Source organism: Procambarus clarkii, chromosome 91, assembly GCF_040958095.1.
Source record: "Procambarus clarkii isolate CNS0578487 chromosome 91, FALCON_Pclarkii_2.0, whole genome shotgun sequence".
Classification (NCBI taxonomy): Eukaryota; Metazoa; Arthropoda; class Malacostraca; order Decapoda; family Cambaridae; genus Procambarus; species Procambarus clarkii.
This window is the reverse complement of record NC_091240.1, coordinates 14193637-14219474: the sequence shown is the minus strand read 5'-3', so window position 1 is coordinate 14219474 and position 25838 is coordinate 14193637. Positions and strand designations below refer to the sequence as shown.

At 51.5% G+C, this 25838-nt stretch overlaps 1 protein-coding gene across 3 annotated transcripts in view; it reads left to right on the top strand.

The window, feature by feature from the left end:
- Positions 1–25838, top strand: part of LOC138359498 (E3 ubiquitin-protein ligase TRIM23-like) — a 109221-nt gene that overhangs the window by 5081 nt on the left and 78302 nt on the right. For 2 of the 3 annotated variants that reach the window (XM_069318823.1, XM_069318822.1), the window contains exons 2-5: positions 144–303; positions 771–889; positions 6539–6680; positions 18094–18227. In XM_069318823.1, coding sequence (XP_069174924.1) covers positions 144–303; positions 771–889; positions 6539–6680; positions 18094–18227 — 555 coding nt within the window. Of the gene's footprint in view, positions 1–143; positions 304–770; positions 890–6538; positions 6681–18093; positions 18228–25838 lie in introns of those variants that run through there. The other variant, XM_069318824.1, reaches the window with a different exon arrangement.

The window sequence follows — 25838 nt, the reverse complement described above, 5'->3', positions numbered from 1 at the left end:
AAAAAATGTCAATCTCAATTGACTACATAATACTTTATCATACAAGTAGGAATATTGATTGCAATAGGAACTTAAACTGATGCTGAAAATCCGTGATTTGTCATGTACTGTATCTTAATAATACCCCGTATACTGTTATGCAGTTAGAATGTCGAGTCTGTGAAGATGGGTTCAGTCTGGGAGGAGATAAAGTACCTCGTCTCCTGTTTTGTGGCCATACACTCTGCCATGCCTGCCTGCTTCGGCTACCTACACATGACAACAATATTCATTGCCCATTTGACCGACAGCCCACCCCTATAGGTATGTTAAATAGATAAATTTGATGGATTAATGCATTGTCAAATGACAGTAGAAATATACTTTGTTATATTATTATCACAAAGTATTTGTTTTTTTTATTTTGATTTTTTTGTTTGTATTTTCTTACTTGAACAAGTTGAAACATATTAAAAGATATTATTTTGGTGTCAGATAAAAGGTTCACCTTATTCAAATTGTTCAATAGAACATAAGAGTAATGTACAATTGTGGGGACAGGAGTTACACAAACTAATGAAGCCACTATTACACAAAGTGTTTTGAACAAAACTTAAAATAATTTGGAAAAAAAATTAATGGTGTGAAGGGGTAAACTTTATAATAAAAGAGAACTCAGCTTATTACAGTACTATATTCATTATTATGCATTAACCTTCTCATTTCTTACTATCGACTGAAAACTATTTATTGTATGAGGTCATAAGGTGTCTTATCTTCTTTTCTTCAAGGTGCATCAGGTGTATGGGGCCTGAAGAAAAATTTTGCTCTTCTGGAACTATTGGAGAGACTTTCGTTATCTCGATCTGATGCTGTACTCCTACCCGAAGTCCTCATAAAGCAGCGTGAGGTAGGTTTGTCTTGACACTTGTATAATGGACGTAGACATTCTGTATACTGTATTGCGTTTGTTTAATTCTTATTAACATCGTGGCAAGTAGGGTATTAATGGAAATTTTAGAATTCATATATGTGACATTTCTAATGGAAAGTAATTATATACAGTATATATGTGTGAACATTTGCTAAACTGTACAGTATGTACAGTAGTCATGTATGGGAGCTCATCTCCAAAGGTGACAAAAAATTATTGGAAAGTGTTTTTTTTTTTTTTTTGCATGGTTGGAATAAGGTAAGTGAGAAAGTGGTGGAGGTAAAAAACGTCAGTAATTTCAAAGTGTTATATGACAAAAAGTGGGGGAAAGATGAGACACCAGAAGTGTAGCTCTGTATCCTGTAACTACACTTAGGTAATTACACTTATGTAATTACACTATTTAAGGGCAGTGGCTTCCTTGCCTGCAGTAAGTGCACATTTTGGGCAGACATTGCATGCCTGGAGCTTGCAGTGGTCTGTTTGGCATTCAGGAGTGTCTTTTGATAAACTTCCCTCTGCTTTTATTTGGATTCTTTCCTCGTGGTTCAATGCCTCAATTGGGGATAATTTGATTCATTCCTGTTCCCTGTGAGGTTGGAATTTGTGAATAGCCCAGCTTCTGGCTTCTCAGGATTTAGTCTTTAGAGCTATTAACATTTGAGGCATGTCACACATACTTGTAGATGGTCTTTCTTACTTCTGCTGTGGGAAATTGTTTGGCCATCCATAGGTGGAGCTGTTTGCCTCTGTGTGGACGTTATGGTTCCCAATCTATGTTGCACCATTTATGGATCATTAGGCATTTGCAATGGATGAATTTTGCTAGGACTGGGGTTTGTAGCATTCCCTTTACCTTTCCAGTTTAGCTCCTGTGTTGGCCAAATCAGCCCTGGTTTCCAGCCCTTCTGCCCATTTCCCAATCCTCTTCCCTTCCAGAGTCTCCACCTCTCTGAGTGGATCAGCAGCTCAATCTATCCGGATAGTTTGAGGCTTTCTGCTGAGTGGCGGACCCTTGTCGCTAACCTCCTGCACGACCTGGATTATGCCTCCATAAGGGATCCTTCCTCGTTCATGTTTGGATCTTCTTTTCCTTACTGGATTCGTTATGAAGTTTCAGAGACATCTTGGCTGGTGGACTGTCCTGTTTTTTTTATGGAGGCGTGGCATATGTTTTGTCGTTCCCATTCGCTTGAGTGGCAGGAGAGACTTACAGTGATCCAGGTTCTCCTGGGGGGGTCACTTTGACCACCTCAATGCATGTTTGTTTGCCCCTGCCCTTCCTCAAGATGTCGGCATTGTTCAGCTTCACGTGCAGGTTCCCACCCTTGTGGGAACCTGGTTCCTTGTCCTGGTTGCTGACAATTGGCACGCCCGTGGCTTTTTGGCGTCGGTCTTGCGGTTATTTTCCTTTCTTGAGCTCTCTTCGGATTGGTTTGAGGAGGTTGTGGAGGCTCTTGGGGCTGATCCTGGGTCTGGTGCTTAGGTTTTAAAGTTGCAAGCGTCGTCTGCCCTGTTGAAGCTGTTCGCACAGATCCTACGGGATGCAGTGTGTGTGTTTTTGCTTCTCGTCTCGCATGTTGGCAGGCGGTGTTTGCTTCCTCCTTGGAATCTACTTAGGCCCTGGCTCTTAGATTTTCTTTGCTTTTTTGTCCCTTGCTGTTTGCAGAGTCTGCAGTGGTGCAGTATCTGCAGGCAGCTTCTTGCAGTTGTCCCATGTCGGACTTGTTGGTTCTCTGGGGGGCACGTGGGGGGGGGTCTTCCCGGAAGGGTCGTGCCAGGGTTTGGGGTTCCTCCCATTGTGGTAGGTCAGTGGTGCCAGGGCTTGGGGTTCCTCCCATCGTGTTATGCCAGTGGTGCCAGTTTCAGAGCCGGCGCTGCCTTCGGAACCAACGACGTCTGGTGACGGCGATGATCGCTCTGCTTGTAAGTCAGTTTCTTGTAAGGGGCGTTGGCCCTTCCTCGATTTTGTTGTGGAGCGTCAGGCTTAAAGTTTTTGTTGCCTTCCATTTGGCTTGAATCTGGTGCCTCGTGTGTTCACATGCCTTACCCGGGTCATTGTGGCTTGTCTGCTTCTCTTAAGGGTTCGGGTTCTGGCCTACCTCGACGACTGGCTGGTATGGGTCCCCAGCTTGTTTGCGTGTCTGCTCGCCAGGGATTTGTTTTTTTCCCCGGCTCGCCGAGTTCAGATTTCTGGTGAACTGGAGAAAATCCCATCTGGTTCCCTCTCAGGTCCGGTCTTGGCTGGGTCTTGTGTGGGACTCTCAGACCACTTCCTTGTCTCTTCCTCCGGAAGTTCTGCTTCGGTAACAATCTTGCCTTCGCCTGTTTGTGGGGGTCTCCCGGGTCACCCGGCGGTTGCTTGAGGGTTTGTGCGGGAGCCTGAACTTTGCCGTGATGGTCTTCCCGCCGGGTCCGGTTTGACTTCGTCGGCTGTTCTGGTTCCTTTGGTGATGTCCCTTCCACCTCTCTCGTGATCGCTAGGTTCAGCCCCCGGGGTCTTTGTGTCAGTTGCTGAGTCACCTGCTTCCTCCTCGAGTTTTTCGGGGTTCAGCACCTTGGCGCCTACCTGAGCCCTCGCCTGATGTGTTCACAGATGCATCATCTCTTGGCTGGGGTTTTGTGACAGGTGCTCACCAGATCTGCCAGGGGCGGTAGGATCCATCCTTCCGTCGGGCCCACAGCACGGTGCGGGAGATTGCAGTGGTGTGGGTGTCGCTTCAGAGGGTTCATTGCTTGAACCAAAGGGAGTTCAATGCAGTCCTTGGCACTTTGGGGCTGGTCGCTTCGGGTTACTCGTCTGCTAAGTTCTCGGGGTTTGGCTCTCCTGGCCGTTCACGTTCGGGGGTTGTCCAATGTCCTGGCAGACAGCCTGTCCACCAGAATGGATGGTCGACGCTGACTCGTTCAATTGGCTCTGCCAGATGTACGGGGTCTCGGAGGTGGACCTCTTCGCGTCGGCGTGGTTGAGGTGTCTCCCGTTGTATGTGGTGCCCTTCTGCGACTGTGAGGTCATCAGGGTCGATGCCTTGCGGCAGGACTGGTTGAGGTGGAGTTACCTGTTTCTCTTTCCCCCAGTTCAGCTGTTACTCCAGGTCTTGGCTTGCTTGGAAACTTACCAAGGGAGAGTAGTTTTCTTGGCTCCTTGGGGGGCCGGCCCAGCCTTGGTTTGGACACCAAGCAGGCGCTGCTTGCTTGGTGTCCGAACCTGAGGGTCTTCCTGTGGCTCTGCTTTTTTCAGCAGATCGGACCGGTTTGTTACATAGCTGGTTCGATCTTCTTGAGTCTTCTCATCTGGTCTTTTTGACACGGGTTTATCACCACTTGTATGGTGATCAGGTGGCTTCGTTGATGGTGTCCCACATGCGTGCTTCGTCTTGGCGGCAGTACTGTATAAAGTTCCTAGCGGTTGTACCTTTATTTCTTGTCCCTTCGTATGTTTACTTCTCTCTCGGTTCGGGTTGTCCTGGCTTTCCTTTCGTAGTTGTTTCAGGACCATCATCTTATGGTGAATACTGTCGCCTCGTATCGTGCGGTGCTGGTAGAGCCATTGCAGCTTGCATTCGGGATGGATGTTACTTTTGCTCCATTCCGCAAGCTGTCTTGTGCATTGTTTCACCTCCGGCCCGCTCATGCACCGCCTGAGCCATTCTGGGGCCAGATTCACAAAGCAGTTACGCAAGTATGTATGAACCTGTACATCTTTTCTCAATCTTTGGCGGCTTTGTTTACAATTATTAAACAGTTAATGAACTCCGAAGCACCAGGAGGCCGTTTATGATAATAACAACAGTTGATTGGCAAGTTTTCATGCTTGTAAACTCTTTAATAGATGTAACCAAATCTGTCAAAGATTGAGGAAAGATGTACACGTTCGTAAGTACTTTCGTAACTGCTTCATGAATCTGGCCCCTGGTCGTTGGACTGGGTGCTCTTTTTTTTTGTCCCTCCTCCTCAGTTTGTGGTGGCTCCTTCGGTTCAGGATTGTTTTTCCAAAGCGCTTATCCTGTTGGCAGTGGCCTCTGGGGGTTGAGTCGGGGAGCTGCATGCTTTCCTCCGGCGCTGGGGTTTCTGTTCTTTTGGTCCTGGTGGTAGGTTTGTTTGCAGCCGTTTACTTCTTTTCTGGCGAAGAATGAGACTACTGCTTTCCAAAGGAGTTCTTGGGTGGTTGATGCTTTGTTGTTTAGGCCAGGGGTGCATCATGTGTTTTGTCCAGTAGCAGCTCTCCGCCGTTACCTGCGCGCCACGGCCTTGGTGGCTGGAGACGCGCTTTGGGTTGATCCGGTTACTCTTCTTCCCTGTTTCAGGGTTCGGGTCTCAGAGGTCGTCCGCAGGGTTATTCGGTCCAGCCAGCCTGCGGTTTATCCTCGTACCCACGATGTTCGTAAGTTTGATGCGTTGGCTGCTGTCTTTGGTAACGTCTTGGGCTGACATTAGGGCACAGGGGTTTTGAAGGTCGAACAGGGTCCTGGCTCCTAAAAACCAGCGTTGAATGTAATCAAACACCATTTTCTGGGTGAGACCCGGAGGTTCCTCAGCAACCATCCCTCCCCTCCCCACCCTGGTCGGCAGTTTTTCATGTTTTTTTTACATCCAACCTCAGAACTGGGGTGTGGCTAGCCGGCACAGGGATCTGGGGTGCCCCTTTCCCAGCCCTGGAGAGGGGAGGAGCTGTGCAGACAGCGGCGCTGTGACGTCATGCTCATTTGCTCGTTTTCATTTGGGGAGTTCTGTCCAACAGTTCGACTTTCAGTAGCAAATTTTTAGCCAGAATAGGGGTTTGTTTTGGGGCGCTTACCTTTCTGGGTGCCTGACCCAATCGATGACAGACATAGAATGCTTTCAACCACATGGGAGGGGGGGGGGGGGTTTCTATAGGCCATTCCTTCTCATGCCTCTCTGAGGGGGTCTGATTCTGGCTCGTGGTCCCTGGTAGGCCTAGAACTCCATTCGCTTGACTGATGCCAAGGTCTGATACATTCATATCAGCCCAGATAGCTCTGGGGGAGCCTCTGAGTCTCACCCAGAAAATGGCGTTTCATAACATTCAGCGCTGGTTTTTCAGCCTCCAAGCTGACAGTCCGGCTGCCAGCTCGGTGCGCTGGGACCCCCCTCTTCCCCTCCCAGACGGGGGAGGAAGATAGCACGAACGAGCGGTGCATGGTGAGATGACATGTTGCTTGTTAGCTTGTTTTTCTTTGGTGGCATTTCTAGCCTCTGTTCAGTCTTGGATTGCAAATATTATCTAATATTAGTCCAGTAGCACCAGGGAGCCTCTGGGGCTCTACCCAGAAAATGGCATTTCATTATATTCAACGCTGTTTTTTGTAGGGGAGAAGGGAGTGGGGCCAACCTTTGCATAGGTGTTTGCAAGTCTGCCTCAGGAAGTCAGTTTTTTATATAGTGTTTGAATTTTGTAGCATTACGTCCTATTATATGGGTTAGTTTTAGGTTAGGCAAAGAGCTATAAAATGGAATGTTAATCAACATGATATGTCCAAAACTGTTAGAATCAGATTGCCAAAGCTTTGTTGAGAGGACAAAGCACACCTGCACTTCTCTGTTAGCTTCATGCTCCTTTGATACATCACTTTTGTATTAGATTCATTAGTATTTTACTTACAGCTTGGTATATCTTGTGATGAAGATGAAGACCACTTAGCTGTAGTCTATTGCACAGTATGTGCATCCCACCTATGCCTCGAGTGCTCCGAGCGCACCCACTCCACAAGAACACTTCACAAGCATAAACGCATCCCTTTATCTGGTTAGTGCATAAGCATATATGTTTTGTGCTTAAAAGATCATTTTCTGTGGGTAGCTCCTTCGGCTCCCTGGAGCTATCTGGCTAATGTGTGATATATTAGACTGGGGCATTAAGTCAATGGAGTTCAGCCTACCGGGGACCACAAGCCAGAACCTGACCCGCTCAGAGAGGTTCAGGGAGCAATGGCCCTGGAAAACCCCCCTGTGGTTGGGGGTTTTCCTTATCTGCCATCGACCGGGGTTAGGCACCCAGAAAGGTAGGCATAACAAAACAAACCCCACATGGGAAGAAAAGTACATTGAAAAACAGAAAAGAGTGGCAGAACTCCGATCGGCGCGGCAGTAAAGTGTGATGGTTGCTTGTTTCCTTGTGATTGTAGGGAGTTTCTACCTCTCTGTTCGTTTTTTTTTTTTTTTTTTTTTTTTTTTTTTTTACCATGTGGGGTTTGTTTTGTTATGCCTACCTTTCTGGGTGCCTGACCCCGGTCGATGGCAGATAAGGAAAACCCCAACCACAAAGGGGTTTTCCAGGGCCATTGCTCCCTGAAACCTCTCTGAAGGGGCCAGGTTCTGGCGCTGGTCCCTGGTAGGTCTGAACTCCTTAGCTAATGTCCCGGTCTAATATAACATACATTAGCCCGATAAGCTCCAGGGAGCCTCCGGGGCTCACCCAGAAAATGGCGTTTCATTACATTCAACGCTGGTTTTTAAGGAGACATAATTTTATGTCTTTTGTGCAGAAGCGGGTAGACGAAAACGGACATAAAGTTATGTCTGGGAGGGAGGAAAGTTTAACTAGGGGAGCAAGTTTGAGCGCCTTAATACTTGCTTGTTTGCCCTTGTGCTTTCTCGGGATATTGTCCTTGTGCAGCTGCACGTGCAGGTTCCTACCATTTCGGCGTCCATGGTTGCTGAGAATTTGCGCGCCTGTCGCCATTTGGCTTTGGTCTTGTGCTTCTTTTCCCTTCTCGAGCTGTCTTTGGTCCTGGCTTGAGGAGGATGTGGAACCGTTGAATGCCGGGCCTTCGTTTGGTGTGCTCAGGCGTCAGCCGCACTGTTGAAGCTGTTTGCGCCTATCCTGAAGGAGGCGGTGTCTCTGTTCTTTGCTTGTCGTCTCATGTGCCAACAGGCTGTGCTCACTCTCTCTTTGGAATCAGCTTGGGCCATGGCTCTAAGGTTTTCATCGCCATTTTGTCCATTGCTGCTTGTAGTGTCTGCTGTTACACAGTTTCTGCAGGCGGCTTCGTCTAGTTGTCATCCTATATCGGACTTGTTGGTTCTCTGGTGCAGCCATTCTCCATTCTTGGAAGGGTTGTCCCAGAGCTTGGGTTCTGCTGGTCGAGGTAAGCCATTGGTGCCAGCTTCTGAGCCGACGATGCCTTCAAAGCCGGCGTCGTTTGGTCGGCAAGATGATTGCTCTGTTTGGCGACCAGCCTTTCGTAAAGGGTGTCGGCCCTTTTGCAGTTGGGGGGGGGGGGAGGCTCGCTCTGTTTGATCGCGCTTGGTCCCACGATTCGTGGGCGTTTTCGGTCATGTCATCTGGCCTGTTGGACAGCTTCTCAGTAGGCTGAACTCCATAGACTAATGCCCCGGTCTAATATATCATACATTAGCCTGATAACTCCAGGAAGCCTCCTGGGTTCACCCAGAAAATGGCATTTCATTACTTTCAATGCTGGTTTTTTATCAGTAATATACAGTATGATGTATTATTGTTGCCTCGAACTGTCATAATTGGGAATGAGTGGCCATTTTATGACAAATTAGCCAATGCCACAGTGTGCACAGAACCACTTAGAGAAGAACATTTCATCTGTTCCTGCCTCACCTATTTATGACTCCTAGCTCTGGTGCTTTTTCAAACAGAATTCTCATGGGTTGTTTGGTGATATTAGTGATTATTTAATTATTTGTGATGCCTGGGCTTGCCATGTGGTATCCCGGGGGGTCTTCACTGAATGTGGTCCTCCTTCCCTCTGGTGTTTCATGGACCTGCTCAGCTGTGTACTCTTCTCCACACTTATTTACAACTTACCGAACAAAGGTGTTATAGAGGTAATTCATCCTTGCTCAGCATGTTCCTGATTTTTCCTCTTTTCACGTGCCTCAGACCCTTGCTTTATTATGGACCTGTCTGTTCTCAGTTCATATATTCCTTGTTCCATGAACCTGATGACCATAGTGATCCAACTATCAACCGAGTCTTTGCTTATTTCCTTGGATTATTGGGACTCTTATTAGCATATTTTCATTCTACCTAGGTTTAAGAATTGGTAGGTTTCAGAATGGGGCACCTCTGTTCACACTTCGGGTGTTCTTTGGTTTGAATGTGGCACCCCTATATTTTCACCAGACTGGCTCGGGTTCGAGCTCTGGCCTACTTTGACAACTGGTTGGTTTGGGGTTCCAGGCATTCACCTTGGCTTTTACCCAGGAATCTTTCAAGTCATCATGTGTAAATTTCAGTTGGTGTCCACTGAGGTATTGCCTTGCTTTGGTTGATTTGGGATATCAGAATGGCCTGCTGTTCTCTCTCACAGTCATCTCTTCTGTGGATGTTGCTGGGTAGGTCTTGTCGTTAACGCTGGGACCACAAATACTTGTTGGGCAACCTGAATTTTGCCTGTGTGGTTCTCACTCTGTACCTTATTTAGCTAAAGGAGCTTACCACTTCCTTCAGTGGGCATCCTTGCCTTATACTGCCACATTATGCCTGATGTGGAACGTGTATCATCATTATCCTCTTCAAAGTCAAATGTACTCTCACCTGACTTGTAAATAAAAAGTACACAAAGACTAAAATCTCCATGTGCAAGATTGGTAGAAAAGCTTCAAACCATCCATATGGGCTCTACTACTGATACTCTGAAAGAGGTGAAACTAAAGCAGTATAAACAATTAGGCACAGCCTCTGCTGCAGAGATATCAGACCAGAAGGCAGGCGCTGTGGGATCTGACACCACAGTACCTAGAGCCCTGCACAACTGACAAACAAAGACATTCTACACAGTCCAGATCTTAAGAGCATCTGTCACCCTGAGGCTTGCCTTGTAATTCACCCCCATGAGAAACCTGGACAGCTTGGGCACCGAGACATGGAACTGCCACGTACATTTCACATTGCAGAAATGGAGCATACAATGCAACATCAATCACCTCAAAGAATGAACCCCTTAAATAAACATTAAATGCTAAGCTGGCCTCCTTCCAGTCTAGTCCCTGACTGCAGCAAAGGGTATGCCACTTACTCAATGAAAACAAAGGGTTGTGTACTGAAAGTGGCATTTGGATGCTTGTCTCCATATGTTAGGTCAAGTTAGACGGTCATCCATGTGGATAACTAGTGGATAACATCCATGTGGACTTTTATTGTACTTGTGGTGCTATTTTATACAAGAGTAGGAATAGGATTGTTCATGTAAATGTCCCAGGGACAGCTGGCATTTTTCTGTGGGGAGCCCCTACGGCTCCCTGGAGCTTATCGGGCTAATGTGTGTTATGTTAGACCGGGACATTAGCTAAGGAGTTCAGACCTACCAGGGACCAGCGCCAGAACCTGGCCCCTTCAGAGAGGTTTCAGGGAGCAATGGCCCTGGAAAACCCCATATGGTTGGGGGTTTTCCTTATCTGCCATCGACCGGGGTTAGGCACCCAGAAAGGTAGGCGTAACAAAACAAACCCCACATGGTAAGAAACTACAACAAAAACCGAACAGAGAGGTAGAAAACTCCCTACAATCCCAAGGAAACAAGCAAACAAGCAAACATCACACTTTACTGCCGCGCCGATCATCCGCGCAGCCCTCCCCACCCCGGGAGGGGGAGGGGGGAGCCCCGGACCTACCGCGCCGGCTGCCAAGCTCCAGTTCGTTCGCTAATGTCAACCGGGATTGACGCTTCTCTGGCCTCAGTTTCCTAGGCGGTGTTTGCCTTGTGTGGCGTTCACTGCCGTGTGTTGTGGTGTGCGGTGGCCAGGAGTACTTCATCAGTGCCGGGGCTGCATGTGCTTAGTGGCTGACTTCCCTAAGCGCCCTGTGAGTACTGCCCTTGCGTTACAGGGTTATCTTCCCTGGGGCGTTCGGGAACCATTCCCGTAGAGGTTCTTGCTGCTCGGCATTTGCCTCGCCCTTGGGGCCAGCTGGGGCTTGGGGCCCTTGTTTGGCCCTGGGTAGGGATTGGTATTGTGCTGTTAGGGCGTCAAGGTGTTGCGCAGCCTGCCACCTAAGCGGCGGCCGGTTTCTGTTGCCTCTGGAGACGGTGTACTTTTGCGGGGTTTTTCTTTTGTTTTTCATTTTCTTGCCTGGTGGGGGTCTGCCTAAGGTGGTTATAGTTCCACTGGTAGTGTTTGGCGGCCCTCTGCTAGGCCCCCGTGCTTGTACACGTCTCAGGGGTTTTCAGTGCTATCATCTACCCTCTTGTTATGTTTGGGTTTCTTAACCGGTTAGCAACACCTTGCCCGGGCTTCCCGTAGTTGTTACCCTACGGGCCCTGGAAACCCCTGTCTGGGCTCGGGGGACCATTGAATGTGTCTTCCGGGTTCCAACCCGTCTTGAACGGGATCGTTGGTTGCTGTTCCCTTGTCTCCGGGTGACAGTCGCCATTTTTACCTCCGTCATGCTGCCTGTTGGGTCACTGACACCTTGACCCGGAGTCTTGCGAGTGATTCTCTGCTTGTTCTCCAGTACTCTCCTGATGTTATTACTGTTCAGAGTACAGGCGGCATCCGTGTTGCAAGCTAGGTTAGGTTGCTGCAACATGCTAGGTTGGTTTCCCACTCGAATGCCCGTGGCCGCCCCGTTTGGTTAGGTGCTGCTCGCCCCTTCTCTCCATGTTCCCGGCTCCGGACCGTCTGCGGGTTTCGGGGTCGGGGCGGGGTTCAGTTGCGGCAGAGACTCGGGCGGTTTTCGGGGGATGCCCCGTTCGGGTTGGGGACGGAGGTTTGAGCCTGTGCCTCCTGCCAAGGCTTCTGGGTCTTACCAGCGGCCCTTTCTTGTTGCCTTTCCCATGGGCTCTTGCTTTTCTTTAAGGGCGGAGGGCTTGGAGGACGGCTCTGCCCCGGGGCCTCTGTTGTTGGTTCCCGGGGCTGTGGGGGTTGCCTGCTAGCAGTTCTGGGGCGGTTTTGCCCCTTCAGGGGTTTTTCTGCTGTTGGGCGTCGTTTTTCGCCCTTCCAGTCTGCTAGCTTCCCACATTTGCTGGCGTGTTTTTGTGTATTAAGCGTCAGTCACAGCCCCTGCTGGTGGCCATTTTCGTCTGCCGGTTTCACGGCATGGCCACCAGGGCGGCGTTGCGGTTTGTTTACATGCGTCTGGGTGTGCGAGCGAGCGTCTCTGGTGAGTTTTCAAAAAATTTGCAGGGTTTTTGTTCTCCTGTTGTCGTTTCTTTGTTTTTCTGGTGTTTTCTTGCCGTTGCCTGTTCCTCTGGGAACGTTTGGGTGTTGATTTTGGGTCTGAGCCTCTGGGTTTAGGCTCAGTGCCCCTGGCTGGTATGCTTGCTCCCACACCTTGCCCCTCGGTTTTCGGTCTGTTGGGACCGTTTTCCCAGGGCGTTCTGCTGGGGTCTGTGCTTTGCCTTTTAGTGGTGTTCTCCGCCGGCAAATGTGGTGGTTTGGGCTCCCCCTGGTTCGATTCTGGGTTCCTTTGGGTTCCTTGGTTTCGTTCTGGAGGTTTCTTCCTCTTGGGCCCCCTTTTGTGGGTTCAGGGGACTTTGTTTCCTCGTGTGACCCGGTTCTGCCTTTTGGGGTTCCGGGGTCTTCCTGGCTTGCAGACTGAGCTTTTTGGGTCTTGGCACATGTTGTGGTTGTGCTGGGACTTTGTGGTTTTGCTGTCGAGGTGGGCCTTTTGATGCAGTTTTGTGCCTTCTTTGCCTGGCCAGCGTAGTGCTCTTTGCCACTAGTCGGCGGCTTGTGCTTTTACAATATATGTCCTCACCTAGTTGTGCTTGTGGGGGTTCAGCTCTGGCTCCTTGGTCCTGCCTCTCAACCGTCCGTCAACAGGTGTATCGGTTCCTGTGCCTCTTGGGCTCTGTCATGTCTACATGTGACATTGTATGGGGGTCAGCCTCGTTACTTGTGTGAGGAGTCGCCACATTACTTCTTAGTGCTTTCCCGTTCCCATTCTGACACTCAAAAAAAAAAAAAAAAACTTTAATTCTATCTGTGGCTCTTTTGGGTACTCAGTTTCCACCTGTGTCCCCTAGTGCGTGTGCCCCTTGTGTTACATAAGTGGGCCGGTCGGCCGAGTGGACAGCACGCTGGACTTCTGATCCTGTGGTCCTGGGTTCGATCCCAGGCGCCGGCGAGAAACAATGGGCAGAGTTTCTTTCACCCTATGCCCCTGTTACCTAGCAGTAAAATAGGTACCTGGGTGTTAGTCAGCTGTCACGGGCTGCTTCCTGGGGGTGGAGGCCTGGTCAAGGACCGGGCCGCGGGGACACTAAAGCCCCGAAATCATCTCAAGATAACCTCAAGAAGATACATAGCCTGTCCTTCTCAACCCTGTCGATTCCCTTGGGTATCTTGTATGTGGTGATCAGGTCTCCCCTCACTTCCTCTTCCAGCGAAGTGTGGTTTCATTCCCGTAGTCTCTCCTCATGACTTCGGTAGTGTACTTTTTCTTTCTGAAGGGGTTCTGTTCCCTTCTCTGTTGACTGGGCGCTGGGGGAGCAGCTTGCTCTGTTGCCTCTCGCTTGGTCCCGCTGTTGGTGGGCGCTTTGGGTTGTCTTCCGGCCTCTGCTGGCGTCGGAGGACGGCTTCTCCCCCTTGGGGGGGGTTCAGAGCTGGCGGGGTGGGCTTCTTCCCTGCGCTTCGTCGTTTCCTCTTCGTGGGTGCGTGGGGCGTGGTCGATCCGCCCCATCCTTCTGGGCTTCCCGTCTGCTCTTTGCAGTCATGAGCTTTTCCTGTCTGCTCTTTGCAGTCATGAGCTTTTCCAGTCTGCAGTTCTTCTGGACTACTTCCGTCTGCGCCCTGGATCCTCTGCCCTGCTCGGAGGACTGTTGTCTCCTGTTCGGATTCTGTTAGGGCCGGGTGCATGGATGGTGGACCTGGACCTCCAGGTCACTTCTTGGCACGTTCCTCTCCAGTTTTTCTGGGGCTAGCACGGTTGGTAATTACCTATGTGTACTTACCTAAGTGTAGTTACAGGATGAGAGCTACTCTCGTGGTGTCCCGTCTTCCCAGCACTCTGTCATATAATGCTTTGATTATAATTGTCATATTGTCATATAATGATTGTCATGTGTCATAATGTCTTCATATGATTGTCATACAATGCTTTGGTGGTGGGGCTTCAGGTTTGCTGTTTTTATTGCATTCCCTGTTTTGTGAAGGGCACTTTGTATACTCTTTGCATCTTTACCGGATCTTAGTGCCCTGTCTGCGTCTGAGATTCGGTGTCTGGCCTACCTCGACGACTGGCTGGAGTGGGCTCCCAGTCAGTCCGCTTGTCTGCTCGCCAGGGGATGGTTCTTTCCAGATCGCTGGGTTTGGTTTCCTGGTGATCTGGAGGTTTTACCTTCTGTTTCCGTCCCGGGTTCGGACCTGGGCCTTGTTTCAGGCTCTTGGGCCCCTCATTGTCTTCCCTCCAAAAGTGTTACTGTGGCTGTGGTCCCGCCTTTGGCTGTTCAGGAGGGGGTCCCGGGTTGCTCAGCGGTTGCTTGGGCGGTTGTGCGGGAGTTTGCACTTTGGCGTGCTTGTCTGCCCGCGGAGTCGGGTTTGGCTCCGGCGTCGGTTGGTTCCTACGGAGACTCCACTTCCGCCTCTTGCATTCCTTGGGTTCCTCTGGGGATCTGGTGTTGGTGCTGCGTCACCAGCTTCCTCTTTGGGGTTTTCAGGGTTCCGTGCCTTGGCGGCTCCCCGAGCCTTCGCTCGATGTGTTCACGGACGGGTCGTCTCTCGGCTGGGGCTTTGTGACCAGTGCTCACCAGGTCGGCCGAGGTTGATGGAGTCTGTCTGTCCGTCGGGCTCACAGCCCGGTTCAGGTGTTCATGGCTGTCTGGTTTGCGCTTCGGAGGGTTTGGGTCACTAGGTACTCTACCATTCAGCTCTGTTTGGACTGTTCTCTGGTGGTTCTTGCCGGAACCACAGGGGGTTTGGTTAACCGTGTGGTTCGTGTCCGGGGTGTGTCCTGCGTCCTGGTGGACAGCTGTCTCGGTTCATTCCTCTTCGTGGGTTGGCCAGTCGTCGCCGATTCGTTTTGTTGGCTCTGTTGGGCTTATGGACTCCTGGCCATGGACGTCTTCGGGTCGGCGTGGTCTAGGCGTCGCCCGTTTTGTGGCGCCCTTCCCACCTGCGAGGACTTCACGGTGGAGGCTTTCGGCAGGCCTGGTCGAGGTGGGGGGTACCTGTACCTCTTCTCCCAGTCCAGCTGTTGCTTCGGGTTCTGGCTCAGTTGCAGCCCATTCCCACGAGAACAGTCCTTATGGTTCCACTGTGGCCGGCCCGGCCTTCCTTTCAGACGCTGCTTGATAGGTGTCCGTACCCGGGGCGTTTTTCCTGAGGCTTCGCCTCTTTCAGCAGGCCGAATCGGTCCTGTCCGTGACTGGTTCGGCCTTCTCTTTGGCTCTTCGCGTCTGGTATTTTGACGCAGGTATCGCCATCTCTATGGTGTTCAGGTGGCTTTGTTGACGGTGTCCCACCTGCGAGCTTCGTCTTGGAGACTGTATGACGGTTATTACGTCTTCTCGCATTTTGTTTTCCCTCCGGCCTGCTCATGAGTCGCCTGAGCCATCCTGGTCCTTGTTCAGGGTGCCTTCTTCTCTTCCCCTCAGTTTGTGGTAGCCCCTTCGGTTTCAGTTTCCTCCTCTTTGGTACTGGTGGTAGCTTTATTGGTGTGCAGCCTTTCTCTGTCCTGGCGACGGTCGAGACGGCTGCTTTCCGGAGGGGTTCTTGGGGTATTGGTACTTGTTTGGTTTGGCCGGGGGGTGCGTCCTGTGTTGTCCAGTTGTGCTTTTTGCTGTTGCCGGCGTACCGTGCCTGGGGATGCGCTGTGGTTGATCCGGTTCCTTCGTTCCCTGTTTTCAGGGCTCGGGTTTCCCGGGTCGTCCGCAGTGTTTTCCTTCTTACTGCGGTCTGTCTTTGCGCCCGTGCTGTTCAGACGTTTGCAGCAATTGCTGCTGTGTTGGTGACGTCTCGGGCTCATTTCGGGCGCAGGGAATTGTGGGTCGCACAGGTTTTTGGCCGCCCATCCATATGTGCGTCTGTTCTTGGGCGTTCTTGTTGCCTTGGGTCGCAGGTTTGCGACCGGTTGTCTTGGCTTTGCGTTGCAGAGTTTGTGGCGGCCGCCTCCCGGGTTAGCCCTTTCTTTTCCTTCTCTTTGGGTATGAAGCTCCAGGGAGCCGTAGGGGCTCCCCACAGAAAACCAGCGTTGAATGTAATGAAACGCCATTTTCTGGGTGAGCCCCGGAGGCTCCCTGGAAACCCTCCCTCCCACCGGTCGGCGGTTTTTTTCGCGTTGGTTGAAGCTTAGCTTCCGAACTGGAGCTTGGCAGCCGGCGCGGTAGGTCCGGGGCTCCCCCCTCCCCCTCCCGGGGTGGGGAGGGCTGCGCGGATGATCGGCGCAGCAGTAAAGTGTGATGTTTGCTTGTTTGCTTGTTTCCTTGGGATTGTAGGGAGTTTTCTACCTCTCTGTTCGGTTTTTGTTGTAGTTTCTTACCATGTGGGGTTTGTTTTGTTACGCCTACCTTTCTGGGTGCCTAACCCCGGTCGATGGCAGATAAGGAAAACCCCCAACCATATGGGGTTTTCCAGGGCCATTGCTCCCTGAAACCTCTCTGAAGGGGCCAGGTTCTGGCGCTGGTCCCTGGTAGGTCTGAACTCCTTAGCTAATGTCCCGGTCTAACATAACACACATTAGCCCGATAAGCTCCAGGGAGCCTCCGGGGCTCACCCAGAAAATGGCGTTTCATTACATTCAACGCTGGTTTTTTGTGATATTCCATCTCTCGTGGAGTGTGTTATACTCTTGGTTGTTGTCTTGGGCCACTCAGTTTGTTAAACGTTTTTAGCCACATTGCACAATTGCCAGTATACAGTAGACACAACTGTGTACTAGAATCCAGTAAGAACACACTTCAAGTGTACCAAATTATAGTAGTAGTAACTGGAGCTTTAGAGTTTACATGTTTGTCAATTAAGTCCGAGTGTTTCAGGACTATTTATCTTTGTAAAACCCTCGTTCAATAGTGTTTGAGTTTACAATCACACTCCAGATATATTTTTGTACCTCTAGCTTAAATCTATAGAAATAAATCCCTGTATGATTCCAGAAGCTATTATTTTCAAAAGCCCTTTTACCCACTATAAATGTCTTTAACTTGCCATATGAAGTAAAAGTTCTGTATAAGGTATGCCCTGGAAAACCCTGGTATAACACAGAGTCTTACTGTCCTCTGAGGAGGTTTCTCAGAGGTTTACAAATACCCATAGGATCACTATATTTACATTCCCCTTCTTTATTAAGTAAGGATGAGTAGAAAGAAGCTAATGTCCTAACACCCTCAGGGCTAGACACCAAACACCACTGAGGATCAAAGAGCAACCTTAGGCCATCCTTTGGCAACCCCAAGTTCCCCTTTTCCCTGGAGGAGAAGAGTATTCCAGAACAGAGCCAGCATTTTCCTGAGTGGAATGAGATCCATAAGAAAGAGAACAAGCATCCCCAAAAGAAGTCCTCATTCCTTTGGTCATCGAATCCCCAAGGATGTTTCAAAGAAACAACGGGGATGTGAGAGGGATGGAAGGTTCAGCCTCCTCAGCCATAAGCCTGGACATTGGAACTCTTGAAAATGCTCTGACAAACCTCTCTTGCTTGACCCTGGGAACCCCCATGCCCATAGATATTTCAAGGCCTAAACCAACAGAAGAGGCAAAGTAGTAAATGCAACTAAATCTGGATAAATCTGGCTCTGGGTGGGAGATGCAGAGGCCCCAGAAGAGGTAAGAGTAAAATTTGGGTAAGTATATATGACCAATTACTTGACGTTCTCTTAATGGAATAACATGGGAGCAACCACCCTGCCAATCATGAAGGCTGCTCAAGCAAAACAGAAGTTTGACGATAACATACCTTGAACACCCAAGGATAAAAGATCTCTTGAATCTCTTGAACAACAGGCTGAGGGGCAGAGACAGGAGGAAACAACACACAGCAGTATCAGGTCCAGAGGAAGGCATTGCCATGCTCACCACCAAGAATCAGAACTGAGGGGGGGGGGGGGTAAACTGGCACCAAGTTAGGCATTAACTAACAAGGAAGTCTTGAAACATACCAGTTCTTTCTTCATTGAGATGTAATAATTACTGTACTTGGCTGCTGCTACTTCCGTAACCATTCTTTTGTTGTTTCATGCCTTAAAATTATTTTTGCTTTTCTTTTATGTGCAATAATATTGATCTTAATACAGAATTAACAAAATTTTCAGAAAAACCTCGTGAGAAACCGAGATGTGCTGATCATTCTTTTCACCCAGTGGAGTTTGTATGCCTAGAAGAAGGGTGTCAAGCAGCCCCACTAATGTGTTTCATCTGCAAAGATTACAAACATACTAAACATAAGGTAGTGTTTATTATGAATAACAGTTGTGTGTGTGTGTGTGTAATTACCTAAGTGTAGTAACAGGATGAGAGCTACGCTCGTGATGTCCGTCTACCCAGTACTCTTTGTCATATAACGCTTTGAAACTACTGACGGTTTTGGCCTCCACCACTTTCTCACCTAACTTGTTTCAACCGTCCACTACTCTGTTTACAAAAGTGAATTTTCTTATATTTCTCCGGCAGCTTTGTTCGTTAGTTTAAATCTACGACCTCTTGTTCTTGAAGTTCCGGGTCTCAGGAATTCTTCCCTATCAATTTTTTCAATTCCTGTTACTATTTTGTATGTAGTGATCATATCACCTCTTTTTCTTCTATCTTCTAGTTTTTGCATATTTAATGCCTCTAACCTCTCCTCGTAGCTCTTGTCCTTCAGTTCTGGGAGCCACTTAGTGCCATGTCTTTGCACCTTTTCCAGTTTGTTGATCTGCTTCTTAAGATATGGGCACCACACAACTGCTGCATATTCCAGCTTTGGTCTAACAAAAGTCGTGAACAATTTCTTTAGTATTTCGCCATCCATGTATTTAAAAGCCATTCTGAAGTTAGAAAGTGTTGCAAAGGTTCCTCACACAATGTTCTTAGTGTGGTTCTCAGGTGATAGTTTTCTATCTAGAACCACCCCCTAGATCCCTTTCTTTGTCAGAATTCTTTAAAGATTTCTCACATAATTTATAGGTTGTGTGGGGGTCTATCCTCATTTCCTTCTATTTTCTAGCTTTGGCACATTTAACACCTCTAGCCTGTCTTCGTAACTCATGCTTTTCAGTTCTGGAAGCCATTTTGTAGCATGCCTTTGCATCTTTTCCAGTTTATTGATGTGTTTCATGAAATATAGACACTATACAACTTTTGCATATTCCAGTTTTGGTCTCACAAAATTCACGAACAGTTTCTTTTGTATTTCACCATCCATATAATTAAAAGAAAGTGAAGCTGGAAAGTGATGCATACGCTCCTAACACAATGTTCTTTATGTTGACCAGATCACACACTAGAAGGTGAAGGGACGACGGCGTTTCGGTCCGTCCTGGACCATTCTCAAGTCGATCGACTTGAGAATGGTCCAGGACGGACCGAAACGTCGTCGTCCCTTCACCTTCTAGTGTGTGGTCTGGTCAACTTACTTTAGCCACGTTATTGTGACTAATCGCCTGCATGTTCTTTATGTATTCCTCTGGTGACAGTCACCAGAGAATCACCCCTAGATCTCTTTGTTGAGAGTTCTTTAAGGGGCCGGGAACCGAAGAAATATTCAAATTATGTGAAAATTACTCATAAATGTTAAACAAATTTCCAACTTATTGGCTTCAGCGTTGTGAAAGTTTCATCCCAATATTTTCAGAAATAGATTTTTGACAATGTTTTAAAAAAAATGTTTGTTGACAAGGAGAACTCCTCCTATTACCTGGAACTAAGGAACAATGCAGTAATAAAGAGATGCAAGCACCTGTTTGATGAACCAAGAAGAATAATAGTAGTTAGAAGTGTCCACAAAGTGGATATACAGCTGGGGCCTTTATAGCATTGCTGAGTAATACATAATAACATAAATAATAATGAGTAGGTCTGTTATTATGCTCTATTTTGTTATATATCATATAAATACATTTCCCAATGTTAATATCTGTTACTTTCACCAATGTCCACAATTTCTGGGGGGAGCCCCGTCGGCTCCCCGGAGCTATCCCAGGCTGATATGCTAATGTCAGACTTTGGCATCAGTCATGTGTATGGAGTTCTTAGGCCTACCGGGGACCACGGCCAGAACCGGGCCCCCTCAGAGAGGCAAGGGGAGCAATGGCCTATAGAAGCCCCCGTGTAGTTGGAAGCATTCTATGTCTGCCATCGACCGGAACAGGCACCCAGAAAGGTAAGCGCCCCAAAACAAACCCCTATTCTGGTTAAAATTGCTACCTAAAACCGAACTAGTGGATAGAACTCCCCAACCGAAAACAAGCAAACTAGTGTGACGTCACACACTGCCGCGCCGCTGTCTGCGCAGCTCCCCCCTCCCCGGGAGGGGGAAAGGGGAGCCCCAGACCCCCCGCGCCGGCTACCCACACCTCAGTTCTTGAGGCTGATGCTATAGGCGATGGTCGTGTGCTCTGGCTCCGGTGTCGCTACTGCACTGTGCTTTGAGTGTGGTGTTAGTTTTGTGGGTGCGAGAGCCAGGAGTTATCTTCAGTACTCGGGCTGCATGCGCCTAGGGCTGCCTTCCCTAGGTGCCCTGTAAGTACTGCCCTTGGGGCTTGGGGCCACCTTCCACAGGCTCCTCGGGGTCTGCCTCTGCTGGTCCGTTTTACCTTTCGGTTTTTCGGCCGCCTGTTGGGCTCTTGGGTGTTCTGTTCTCCCTTGTTACCGGCAGGTAAGAGGCAGTTTGCACTGGTAGGGGCGCAGGGTGCTGCTCAGCTTGTAATTCCCGACATCGCGGCCGGCTCTGTTCCTTGGGGTTCGCTGTCCTCTTGCGGGGTTTTGTTTTTCTTTTTGTTTTTGCCTGGTGGGGGGTTCTGTCATTTTATTCAGTTTGTTTTTGCCCTTCCACTGTTCTCCTCGGTGGCGCCCCCTGCTAGGTCCCCGTGAGTGTACACATCCCTGGGGTTCAGCTTTAGAAGTTTGCTTGGTAGTTTTGGGCGCCGGTTTGCAGCACCCTGCCTGGGACTACCTGAGCGCGAGTCCTCTTAAAGTAAACGCTCAGGACCCTGGGAATCCCCTAGGGGGCGCGTGGGTCCGATGGATGTGACCCCGGAGTCCCCACTCGCTGTGTGCGAGTTTGAGGGTTGCTCGGTCCCCTTGTCTCAGGGTGACCCTCATTGTTTTTGCCTCTGCCACGCTGCCTGTTGGGTCGGTGATACTTTCGACCCTGAGTCCTGTGAGTGTTGCTGCTTGCTTGTGACTCAATTTACCCAATCCTCTGATGATTCTATTCGGGTACAGGCGGCACGTGCGTTGCAGTCTGGGTTTCGTCTGTTGCAACGCGCTCGGTTGGTTGCTTCCCCGGATGCCCTGGGGCTGCCCCGCTTTGCTTTTCGAGACCCGGACTTGGGGGTGGGGGTCGCTTCGATCCTGGTTCAGTCCGCACCTCCTCGTCCTTCCCCTTCTGTTCGTTCTGGTCCCCCGCCCCTGCTTCCGGCCCCGAAGCGTCTGAGGGTTTCGGGGTCGGAGCAGGGGTTACTTGATCTCGAGACTCGGGCAGCTTCGGGGGTTGCCCCTTCCGGGGGGGTGGCAGAGGCATTCGAGTCTTGTCTCCCGGCCGAAGCTTCAGGGTCTGACCAGTGGGCCCCCCTTCCTCCAGCTTTTCCGGCTGCTCCGTCCTTGTCTTGTGGGGTCGGGGCTTGGGGAGAGGACTTGGCCTCGGGTCCTGTGGTGACGGACCTCGAGGCTGGGGAGGGGCTGACTTGGGGGCCTTGGGCCCCGCTGGACCCCGCCTGGGTTTTTCTTCCCACTGAGCGGGGCTTATTGTTACAAGGAGTGGGGTTTTCTTTCCCCCCCTCTGCGTACGAGTTGGATTTGGTGTCGGCCCCTCCCCGGGTACGGTTCCGTGTTCCCCCGGGTACGTCGGTTCCGTCCTTCCGGAGGTTTTCGGCTTATCGCATCCAACCTGGTGTGGTGCGAGCGGCCTTTGCAGCTTACCTCCTGCGTGACCCGGATTATGCCTCGGAAATGGATCCGTCCACGTTCAGGTTTGGGACTTCGTTCCCTTTCTGGCTCCGTTACGAGGTTCCGGAGTCGTCCTCCTGGCTAGCAGACTGCCCCTTGTTTGGTCTGGATTCCTGGCATTCTTTCTGTCGTTCCCGCACGCTGGAGTGGCGGGAAGCTTCCACGGTGCTTCAGGTTTTCCTGGGGGGTGAACTTGAGTACCTGAATGAGTGCTTGTTTGCCCCTGCCCTTCCCCGCGATGTGGGCGTTATTCGGCTCCATGTGCAGGTTCCCTCCCTTTCGGCGGCGCTCGTGGCGGAGGACTTGCGCGCTCGGGGCCTTTTGTGTTCGGCCTTGCGGTTCTTTTCCCTCCTGGAGCTGTCTTCGGATTGGCTCGTGGAGGATGTGGGGAAGCTTGGGTCAGTCCCGGGGTCCGGCACCTTGTCCTCGGCTGCGCGTTCGTCGGCTGCCTTGTTGAAGCTGTTCACGCCGATTTTGCGGGATGCGGTTTCCCTGTTCTATGCTTCCCGTCTCGCGTGTCGGCAGGCGGTGCTGGGTTCCTCCGTGGAATCTGCTTGGGCTCTGGCTCTTAGGCGTTCTTCACCTTTTTGTCCTCTCCTGTTTGGGGAGTCGGCTGTGGCGCAGTTTATTCAGGCTGCGTCGGCGGCTTGTCGGACTTGTTGGTTTTCCGGGGGTCCCGGGGTGGGTCTTCCCGGAAAGGTCGTGCCAGGGCTCGGGGTTCCTCTCGTCGTGGTAGGCCTCTGGTGTCAGGTTTGGGGTTGGCTCCTCCTGCGGACCCTCCCTCGTCTGGTCGGCGCGGTGTTCGCGCTGTGCGGGGTTCTGGGTCTCGTAAGGGTCGCCGGCCCTTTCGCGGTTTGCCCCTTTGACGGGGCGATGGGGGGGCGGCTTGCGCTGTTCGCCCGCGCCTGGTCCCACGATTCGTGGGCCTTTCGGGTCGTGTCTCGCGGCCTGCGGTGGCGTTGGGGGGTCGGGGCTGGCAGGGCAGGCTTCTTCCCCTGCGCTCTGTCGAGTCGTCTTGGAGTGGGTACGCTTGGGCGTCGTCGAAACGACGTCGTCCCTCAGATGGGTTTCCCGTCTGTTTCCGGTTCCGAAACGGGACTGCGCGGACCTGCGGTTCATTCTGGACTTGTCCCGTCTGAACCCCTGGGTTCATTGCCCCTCCTTTCGGATGACTACGCTGTCTCAGGTTCGGCTCCTCTTGGAGCCGGGAGCTTGGATGGTGTCCCTGGACCTCCGGGACGCTTATTGGCATGTCCCGATTCATCCGCGGTTCAGGGACTGGCTCGGTTTTGTAGTGGGGCGTCTGAGTTACCGCTTTCGTTGTCTCCCGTTCGGGTTGAACCTGGCACCTCGCGTGTTCACATGCCTTACACGGGTTGTGGTGGCTCGTTTGCGTCTCCTAGGTGTTCGGGTGTTGGCCTACCTCGACGACTGGCTGGTTTGGGCTCCCAGCCAGTCAGCTTGCTTGCTAGCCAGGGATTTGGTTCTTTCCCAGCTCGCCGGGTTCGGGTTCTTGGTGAACTGGAGGAAGTCCCATCTGGTTCCCTCTCAGGTTCGGACTTGCTGGGTCTCGTGTGGGATTCTCGAACCGCCTCCTTGTCTCTCCCTCCGGAGTCTCTCCTGCGGCTGCGGTCCCGCCTTCATCTGTTTCTGGAGGGCCCTCGGGTCACCCGGCGGTTGCTAGAGGGGCTGTGCGGGAGCCTGAACTTCGCGATGGTGGTCTACCCGCCGGGTCGGGTTTGGCTTCGACGGCTGTTCTGGTTCCTTCGGGGTTCCCCCTTCCGCCTCTCTCGCGATCGCAGAGTTCGACCCCCGGGGGACTTGCGTCGGTTGCTGCGTCACCGGCTTCCTCTTCGGGTTTTTCGGGGTTCAGTGCCTTGGCGCCTACCCGAGCCCTCGCTCGATGTGTACACGGATGCGTCGTCTCTCGGCTGGGGTTTTGTAACCAGTGCTCACCAGGCCGGCCAGGGGCGTTGGGATCCGTCCTTCCGTCGAGCTCACAGTACGGTGCGGGAGTTCGCGGCAGTGTGGTTTGCTCTGGGGAGGATTCGGGTGGCCCGCGGATCGACGATTCGGCTCCATTCGGACTGCTCTCCGGTGGTTCATTGCCTGAACCGCGGGGGTTCGATGCGGTCCTTGTCTCTTTGGGGTTGGTCGCTTCGGGTGACTCGTCTGCTGAGTTCTCGGGGTTTGGCTCTCCTGGCGGTTCACGTACGGGGCGTGTCCAACGTCTTGGCCGACGCCCTGTCTCGCTTCGTTCCCCTCTCCACGGAGTGGACGGTCGACGACGAGTCCTTCCGTTGGCTTTGCCAGACGTTCGGGCGCCCCGAGGTGGACCTCTTCGCGTCGGCGTGGTCGCGGCGTCTTCCAGTTTATATGGCGCCCTTCCCCGATTGCGAGGCCGTCGGGGTCGATGGCTTTCTGCTCGACTGGTCGAGGTGGGGGTTCCTGTACCTCTTTCCCCCGGTTCGGCTGTTGCTCCAGGTCCTGACTCGCTTAGAGACTTCCCGGGGGAGAGTTGTCCTTCTGGCCCCTTGGTGGCCGGCCCAGCCTTGGTTTCAGGCGCTGGTTGCTCGGTGTCCAAACCCGAGGGTTTTCCCGCGGCTCCGCCTCTTTCAGCTGATCGGGCCGATACGTCACGTAGCTGGTTCGATCTTCTCCTCGAGTCTTCGCGTATGGTTTTTTTGACTCGAGTCTATCATCATCTCTATGGTGATCAGGTGGCCTCCTTGTTGGTGTCCCACCTGAGGGCTTCTTCTCGGCGGCAGTATGAAGTTTCCTGGCAGTCCTTCCGTTTCTTTTTGCGTCTTCGTCGTCTTAGCTCCTTGTCTGTTCGGGTGGTCTTGTCCTTCCTCTCGTGGTTGTTTCAGGACCGTCATCTTATGCCTAACACTGTCGCTTCGTATCGTGCGGCGCTGGCGGAGCCGCTTCAGCTTGCTTTCGGTATCGATGTTACGTCTGCGCCGTTTCGCAAGCTGTCTCGTGCATTGTTTCACCTCCGGCCTGCTCATGCGTCGCCTGAGCCGTCCTGGTCTTTGGACAGAGTGCTCGCTTTCCTTTCATCTCCTCGTTTCGTTGTGGCCCCTTCGGTCCAGGATTGTTTTTCCAAGGCACTTTTCTTGTTGGCTTTGGCCTCTGGGGGTCGGGTAGGGGAGCTTCATGCTCTCCTCCGGCGCAGGGGTTTCTGCTCTTTTGGTCGTGGTGATAGTTTTGTTCGTTTGCAGCCGTCTCCTTTTCTGGCGAAGAATGAGACTGCTGCGTTCCGGAGGGGTCCATGGGTGGTTGATGCTTGGTTGGTCAGGCCGGGGGTGCATCATGTTTTGTGTCCGGTTGCGGCGCTTCGCCGTTATTTGCGCGCCACAGCTTCTGTGTCCGGGTACGCGCTGTGGGTTGATCCGGTTTCCCTTCTTCCCTGTTCGCGGGTTCGGGTCTCTCAGGTCGTCCGCAGGGTTATTAGGTCCAGCCAGCCTGCGGTCTATCCCCGTGCCCATGACGTTCGTAAGTTCGCGGCTCTTGCTGCCGTCTTTGGGAATATGTCTTGGTCTGATATTCGGGCGCGGGGATTTTGGCGGTCGAACAGGGTCCTGGCTGCTCGTTACCTTGTGAATGTCCCTGGGCCTCGTCGGGCCTGTGTTGCTTTGGGTCGGCGGTTGCAGCCAGTTGTCTCGGCTTCGAGTTGAGGGGTGAGCGACGACCGCCTCCCGGGTAAGTCCCTCTTTTTCTGTCTGTGGGTAGTTAGCTCCGGGGAGCCGACGGGGCTCCCCCCAGAAAACCAGCGTTGAATGTAATGAAACGCCATTTTCTGGGTGAGTCCCGGAGGCTCCCCGGCATCCCTCCCTCCCTCCGGTCGGCGGTTTTTCGCGTTTTTGACATCCAGCCTCAAGAACTGAGGTGTGGGTAGCCGGCGCGGGGG